Here is an 8,627-nt window from a genome sequence, read left to right on the forward strand (position 1 = left end):
CAATGGCACGCCCATGTTCATTGGTCAACCACTTGTCTTCATTTACTTATTATGCATTGCTACCACATTCACTTAAAGAATGGTGCAAATCAAGTGGGACAAGATTCATGCTTTTCCATGAAAAATATATTATTTTTCTTTAGTCATCACTATGTCATCTATATGGTGCATTGGAACTCAAACCCAATGCCTGACCCATATAAAGACATGTTAGGCCATAATGAGTTGGGGCTCGAACCCAACTTTTACAATCATGGATCATTAGGACTCAAAACCCGATGTCTTACCCCCATGGTGCGTTGGGACTTGAACCCACCGTCTTATTCTCATATAATGTTTATCACAAATGGTCTGATTCACATTAGGGAATGGAATATAATTCTATGTAGCCACATAGTAAAATCTATCATAAAAATAAGCAAATAGAAATGATAAGAACTATTATCAATAAAAATATGATAGAGTACAAACTCGTGTTTTAGTATCCTACATATAAACATGTCAATAAGAGAGTCACCATGTAGCGTTATTACTATTTGATGTATTAGTGCAAACTAATGCATGATGATTAAATAAAATGCACACAAGAATTGAAACACATAACTAAATATACTTAACTTAAAAAAATAAATAATCTTAAGTAATAACTATTGCTAGCATATTCTGTTTTAAATACAAATGATGTCAAAATAGGCTAGTAAAACATAATGATATCACTTTGTCAATTATCAACATAAAAATGTTGCACCTAATTAGATTAGGCCATCGATCTTAAAAGTCCTCGTTAATACACAACATGACCAGAATGTTTTTGATGTTTCACAAAGATCTTTTAATATCATGGAAAATCAATGATAACATGATGTTATAATTATATAAGATCAATTTTAGAACTAGGAACAAAGTTAGTGAACATATACAACCATACGAGCATGAAAACTTAAAATCAAAGCTTAGTTTTTTCTAAACAAAGCAACTACAAATCTTAAATTTTAACATAAGCTAAATACACAATTTATGGTATAATTTGAAAAATAATACTCCCTGGATAATAGAGGCAAACTAAACATTATATGGCATTCGTAATAATGCCCATATTTCCATTGGTTCAACCAAATTGGTTCAAGATTGTCAACCATTCATATCTTCTAGGTTGATTAAAGCTTTGTGCTGATAACGTGTTATGAAACTTAGCTCAAAGTAACAATATAGAACAATAAAATAGACAACAATGTAGAGAGGAAGAGAGGAGAGAATCCTATTTCTTCTATGTATTCAAGTGTATACAATGTGATGCCAAAACCTTCTATTTATAGGATTACATAGACTCATAGAGGCATACAAAAGAATGCCATAAACATGACATTAAACATTTGAGATCATGGAGGAAGATAATGGGGAGTTTATGGAGGTGTGAGAGTTACAACTATAATGGTGAGAAGTAGTGAGAATTATCTGCATAATGGAGAAGAGCAGTGAAAGTAACTTCTTTAGTACTACAAAATAATATTTCATAACTATCAAATATTGTCCCAACAAACCATTTTCATTCAAAATTTGGCAATAGCACCAAAAAATCCGCAGAGGGCAAAGCGGAGCGGCCTTCCCTTACAAAAGAGCAACATTTCTAGTTCGTAGCAGAGTGTAGAGCTAGGCCGAAAATAGAGAAGAATTTCAATATCTACAGAAATGGACGATTACACAAGAGAAATGATGGACCTCAAAACCCTAGTCACTCGAACCCTAGAGAAGAAAGGCGTCCTCGCCAAGATCCGAGTATTTACTATTTATCTCCTTTTTCTCCTCTGCATTTTCCCTTTTTATAATGTATTGTCTTCTATTTTCTTCTCTACTTGACCTAAAATGATGCTAGGATCCGATCTGGTAGTTATCTATCTATCCATGCTTTAAAAGACTCTTTATTTATAAAATTAATAAAAAGAAAGAAAAGAAAATGTTCAGTGCAGAATTCAGGGTAGTGAGAATTGTCTATGCTTCAAAATGGAACTTTTGGAATGACTGTAACAGCAGCTTATAGAAATATCGAATTTCATGCTTACAAGATAAAGATATTCAACTCAATTTTCCACTCGCTCGCACTAATTCTTTTACGTACAAAAAAAGAGGAAATAGAGTTAGAGAAAGGCTGAAAGTGAATGTGTACCATGTTGGATTTTTAATGCTAGAGAATCGTAGCAAAAAACTAAAAACTGATGATCTCTGATTGTTATGCTCACATTTGCTTCCTTTAAGTCGGGTCATTTTTTTTAAAAAAACAATTTTACATATTTTACGGTGTGATGTTTCTTAGGCCGAACTTCGAGCGAGCGTTTTCGAGGCAATTGAAGAGGAGGATAAGGTAATTGAGAAGGATGAAGGCTTGCCCCCTGCACTATTGGGTAGCTGCAATGATCAGGCAAAACACCTCCATAATTCACCTTCAGGTCATTTTAATGTTTTTGTCCTTTTTGTTATTCTTCTGGTTATAAATCCTTGCAAATGTTTGTGTTAAAGATGGAAGGTAAGACATACTTATCTTGTCTAGAAGAATTCTATCTGACTTTGGTAATATATCAGAAAGCTGAGTTGTTTTAAAGTACTGTAGCAGACCGCTTGTTAAAAGTCTCAATCTATTGTACGTATTGACCTTTGGTCGCTTAGGACTTGGGAGTTAAATCTAAATATCTGTTTTAGGATCTAGTGCTGTGAATCTCCCGCATGATAAATCTAAATCTTGCTTGCAAATGGCTACACCTTTTTTTCAATAATTCATGATTTGGCTTTTGATGCCTTGTTTTGTGAAGCATGATATTACTTTCCTGTTTCAACCTGATTTAGTTTGTAAGTTGTGATGAAATTTGATATCTAAAATAACTACAAAGTACCATCCCCAAAATCAATTTCCAGTACTTTATATTAAAAGAGTCTTAGAGGAAGTCCTAGAGGGTGTCATCTATCAGCAAAGTTAAGCATGTACGTGAACTCTGCATTTGTGTCTTAAAAGGCATTTTCTGAACGAGTCTCGCTGAGAGCCCGGGGGTAAAAATGCACTGAGGCGTACTAGCGTGGCATAAGTATCGTGCAACATAAGTCGCAATCCTCCGGGCATTCGCTTAGGCGTAAGTCCCAACTTTCTGGGCGTTCATTTGGGGTGTGCGCCCAGATAACATTTCCAAATTGGAACCAAAATTGCTTAATTCTCTTTTTTAGTATGATAATACTCAGAAGTTAACTCATGGTAAATTTTCAAACTAAAAGAACTCAAAAGTCAAAAGGCTTTTTCTAATTTCATAATCCTTTCTCTTTGTTGTTTTGTAACAAATACTTTTTGGCCCTTGGTCTGCAAAGTGCAAACTACAAAGCAAGAGCTTTTTCCTCAATGGTTGCTGCTTCCATGCTTGCATATTTCTTCTTTACGCTTCATTAAGTTTTTTCCCTCTCTTTAATCTATTCTTTTCAAGTTTGTTTTTGGTTTTAGAATTTCTTTTGGTATCACTCTAGTTTACGTATTGTTCTGGGGACTCTATTTTATAAAACCCATCTTTTGTAGTACCTGCAGTAGGAAGGACCATCTAAATGGTCAAAAGTCATTTCTACATCCAATTTGCAAAAGGATCCCTTTTTCTCCTTTTTTAGTCCCCAACCAAAAACTTCATTCGCTATGAGGGCAGCATCAGTTATCTGTCTTCCCTGAATGAATGCGTTCTGATATCCACAAACAAGTTTGTTGATCACTTTCTTCAATCTTTCAGCTGAGCTTTGGCAGCTATATTGTAAATGCTACTAATCAAACTAAGAGGCCTGAAATCCTTCAATTTTACTGCACCTTCTTCCTTTGGTATTAAAGCAATAAATGTGGCATTACAGCTTCTGATCGTCTGCCCATTCTGACGGAAGATTCAAGTGCTCCCAGAATGTCATTCTTTATTTCTCCATGCCTTTTGATAGAATGCCATAGTAAAGTCATCTGGTCCATATGCTTTATCAGGTGCACTAGACTTGATAATTCCCAGTACCTCTTCTTCAAATGGACTTTCCAACCAAATTATATTGTGCAGGGTGTTAAGTGTCTCACATTGGTTGAGGAATGGATTTTTGTTATATTGTTTTGACAATCCTCATCTCATGAGCAACCTTTTGGGATTGAGTTAGGCAATGTCTATTCCTTTATGGCCTCCTTATCCCTTTTTAGTCATGCCTGCTATTTCTCGTATTATGATTTTCTTTTGAACTAAAATCTATCAATGTGGAAGGTTTTGGTTAGACCTTACTTGTATACAAATATTAAAAATAAAGATATGAAGGGGAGAAACATAATGGCTTTTGCTCATCATACATCAGATCAATTCCATTACAAAAAATAATTTATGATAGAACTATCTAAATGCAAACTCTTTTGCTGGAAAGAGTCCTCATTTTGAAAAGAATTCTAGAAAATTTAACTTTAAGGAGAAAGAATCCTCTCTAGAATAAAGATATTAAGTTTCATGGGACATGGATTTGCCTCTTCACATGTGATTTACAGAAAGCATAAAGCGACTTCATTTACAAAAGATACTAAATTTTGAGGGATATACCCTTCAAATTAAAAACTTCTCTTGTTACCTTAGAATTTTCCGAAGGTACCTAGACATATTTTATCTGAATCTAATTGTGACGATAATATACCTGTTATTGCACTCTGTTTGTCTAATGATCAATGCATCAGCATTGATGTGTTTTAGCTCTAAGAAGTGTTAAAATTTGATACATCCTCCTATAGTAGATCACTTTGCTTGTTCGTATTAACTTTTGTTTTTTCCCCTCTCTTGATGTGCAGGAGGGCTACTAACTGCACTTATATGTGAATATTTGGATTGGGCTCAATTAAACCATTCACTTAAAGTTTATTTGCCAGAGTGTAATTTGGTAATCATGTACGGGATTCTCCCGAGCGAATATATACTGTTCTTTGCAAAATCTTGTCAGTATCTTGTTCTACTTATGAAGGACCCGTTATGTGATTGTGTAGCCAAAGGATTCATGGAAATCTGAGCTAAAAGAATTTAGCAGCAAGAATGGATATGATCTTAACAGAAATGGTGATAGCGCTCCCTTGCTTTTGGATGTTCTTGAAGGATTCTTGAAATATGAGGTTGGGTAAAATCTTTTAGTTTAGATGTCAATATAGTCTGACAAATGATTATTATTATTATTATTATTATTATTATTTTGTTTGATATGTGTAAATGTTTTTAAATATAGTATTTGCAAATAATAGTTTCCTGTACTATTTCTTAGCTGCGACTTCCTCTCTACACACAATTCCGTTTTTGTGGGTTGTGCTGTAATAAGAAAGATCTTGCTATGACTATACCTATTCTCTCAAAATGTGGGTAAATATGCAAGTCTGTGGTTAGGAATTATAGCAAGTATTGTTGCGAAAATTTATTTTTTTGCAGAATTTATCTCAAGCAATGGGGGCTGGAAGGAGATTTACTGCACCAGATGCTGGATCTCTTTCCAATACTGAAGCTAGGAATATTAGGAAGCCTTCTTCATCTTCAGTTGCTGGAGGCTTACCTCCATTGGGAAGGTTAACATATAAAACATTATCACTTCTTCTCTTACTCTCTCATTTGATTTAAATTTGACTTGGTACCATTTTACACCACAGGCCAGGTCCTGCTGCCCAGTCGTCTGGTAAGTAGTCTAGCTGATCTTTTTTTTCCCCCCTTTTCTTTTCCTGTTGGTAATTAATTCCAAGTGCATGAATTTCTGATCTTGTTGAGATTCTAGACAGAAGGGCAGGTTCATCTATATCTGGATATAGGAAAGATGAATACAACTGGAGATACGAAAATGATGAGCTTCCGCAGGATGTAATGCTTGCCTCATCTGCCTTAGAAAACCTTCAATTGGACAGAAAAGCTTGGAACCTTACCTCTTCATGGCGGTCAGTTTTTAAACTCAGTGGGATTTAATTACAGATTTGGTTTTAATATAATTATCTATTGGCATGAGTGCAAAAGAATTCATATGTTTTAAGATCTGGCTTGGAGGGTACTTCAACTTATCAAAAAAATTCTGGCTTGGAGGGTAATCTTTAGAAGAAAGGCAACCTTATCGCTTCTATTAAGGAGTATTAGTAATGTGCTTATTGTGAAATTCATTTATAGCTTAAACTTCAGAAGAGTCAGATTGTGGTGTAGGTTTTATGCTACTTTTAGTTCTTTTGATGGGTGGGCTTATGCTACTTATTTATAGACATTTCCGTGATGAATGGGACAATGTCAATGTAAAAACAGCTTAAATATGATGTCAGCATGGCCTCTGTTTTCGGGGTGGGGATGTAGGCATTAACAAACAGGTTCCTAATTGTACTCCATAATTGGTGTGCAACCTGACAGCGTAGCAGCATGTGGTCCATAGCTTTACCCAACCTCTTACACGTAGCACCTGTTAGGCTGTTAATATGAGTCATCTTCCTTTTCCTCAAATTCTCAGCAAAAGATAGCCCCCCATATTGCCAATCAACGGAAGCACTTTTTCTAGGCTCCCGTGGACTCATACTGAGACATGACAAAAAGCCAGGTTGTCCAGTCTCAGTTATATGTAATAAAAATCCTTAACTGTGAAAAATTCCTTTGCTTTGTCCTTGCTTTTGAGAGATTGAAACGTCGGTGAGATTCTGCTTATAAAGTATCTAAACTAAGTCCTGAAATTCGTCAACTTCCCAATCCTGTAAGTTCCTCCTCAACTTCAAAACATATCCTCAGTCTGCATTATGTTTGGAAGTATACTAGATAAAGTGCTCATTATCAGTTTTCCTTCCCTCAGCAGGGTGGTAAAGCAAGAGCTATCATCAATCAGTGTTTCCTGCGCTCTTTGGATTAGTATCTCTCTGCCACCTTACTGACCTTTTCTCCTCTCTTTCAGTTATCAAATTCTAGAATTCACATATCTTGTGGGAGAAATACAATGGTTGATCCAAGTACATCGCTGGAGTGACCCAATCTTGCGTTGGAATACCACCTTAACCTGCGATTGCAGCGTATGCTGTAACGTTGTATGGAGTGACTTTGTTAGAATTGATCATATCTTTGTGTAGAAAGGTCCAAATGACAACCATTTTGATCTGTTGAAAACTAAAATCCTAGCACAATTTTGCTTGTAGCACCATGCCCATATTCCTTGTACAATTAAGAGGTTGTGACCTTTTGAGATAGAGTCATGTTCACTTGCTAGAAATTGTAGCTGTTGCCTAAGTTTTCATCACCTTTGGCCTTAACCAGTATTGTTCTTTGTCAGTTGACTTTAAATCCATGTGCTTTCAAGCTTCTTCAAGTTCTACCTTGGCTTGTAAAATAACTTGTATTGATTGCACTGAGTTTCCTGTCAATATACCATGATCAAATGTGATAAAAAGCATTAGCCCTTGTCGCTCTCTCTCTCGGTGTGTGTGTGTGTGTGTACAGTAAAAAGGTTGTTCTGTACTTCTGTTATACTTAAAAGTTAAGAAGTTGTACATTGATATAAATGACATTGACAATTTAACCCCCCAAAAAAACATTGCCTTGAAAAGTGCTCCCATTTTATTAGACCTAGTAGAAGTTTTTGTTACATGAGCAGAGGGAATTTGTTCAATTATCACAGTGATAAGTGATGACCAAGAAAATCTGCTGAAATTCTTGAAAAACTTGCATACTCTAGTTTTTCCACCTTCGAGTTCACTGCTGATACTTTCTCACCTTGTCACCCCTTTTCCATAATAAGGTTTTGGTCTTTCCATTTGTCAGGCATAGCTACAGGCATTGCATAGTTGACCTTCAAGTTCTACCTTGGCTTGTAAGATAACTTTTATTGACTGCACCAAGGTTTCTATCAATATACCAATGGTCGAATGGGATAAAAAGCGTTAGCCCTTGTTACTATGTATGTCTCCCTTGTCACTGTTGCGCGCAACAACAACGACAACATACCCAGTATAATCCCACATGTGTGTGTGTGTGTGCGCGCGCGTATGGTGAAAATGTCGGTCTGTTATAGTTAAGAACAAGTTGTACGTCATTATAAATTTCATTTCCAATTAATCTAAAGAAAGCACATTGCATGCTTCTAAAGTGCTCCCATGCTATTAGATTGAGTAGAAAATTTTGTTACATAGTGATAAACGATGACCAAGAACTGATGATAAGCTGCTGATTTTCTAAAAAAATTGCATACTTTAGTTTTTCCTTTTATTGATATCTCTGTCGTTTGTCATACTTCCTAAACTGCTTTCCAGCAAATGAAGCGGTATCTCAATTTGTGCTGAATTGGATTGCAGGCACAGAGGTGATGACATGTCTGAGGATGATAGCAGGGGAGAATAGATGATATGTGGTCTCCAAATCACCGAGATGGAAATTGATGATATCCTTCTAACTTAGAAATGCAATGTTCTGATGTATGCTGTGTACGATTTAAATACTATATTGCTTGTAGTAATTGGTGTGAGCTTCTCATTTTCTTTTCTTTTTTCCTGTATCATTTATCATTTTCCCCCCTGTATTGCGAAATCCCCTCTGTGGCTAAGCAGCCGCGCTTTAAGGATTTTTCTTATCATATGACGGTTGCTCTTGAGTTGGATGCCCGGCGTGATTACT

At 35.8% G+C, this 8,627-nt stretch overlaps 1 protein-coding gene across 2 annotated transcripts; it reads left to right on the forward strand.

The window, feature by feature from the left end:
- LOC109213374 (protein TONNEAU 1a-like) lies at positions 1,423 to 8,627 on the forward strand. Of its 2 annotated transcripts, none has more exons than XR_002066011.1 (8): positions 1,423 to 1,776; positions 2,312 to 2,444; positions 4,820 to 4,908; positions 5,012 to 5,134; positions 5,442 to 5,575; positions 5,657 to 5,682; positions 5,783 to 5,935; positions 8,309 to 8,627. XR_002066011.1 is itself a non-coding variant. In XM_019377169.1 (8 exons), exons 1-8 carry the CDS (start codon positions 1,690 to 1,692, stop codon positions 8,352 to 8,354), a joined length of 795 nt encoding a protein of 264 aa, XP_019232714.1. In that variant the 5' UTR covers positions 1,431 to 1,689; the 3' UTR covers positions 8,355 to 8,627. The 2 variants fall into 2 exon arrangements, 1 of the variants encoding a protein (XP_019232714.1); XM_019377169.1 differs by having other exon boundaries at positions 1,431 to 1,776; positions 5,779 to 5,935.

Source organism: Nicotiana attenuata, chromosome 2 (genome assembly GCF_001879085.1).
Source record: "Nicotiana attenuata strain UT chromosome 2, NIATTr2, whole genome shotgun sequence".
Lineage (NCBI taxonomy): Eukaryota > Viridiplantae > Streptophyta > Magnoliopsida > Solanales > Solanaceae > Nicotiana > Nicotiana attenuata.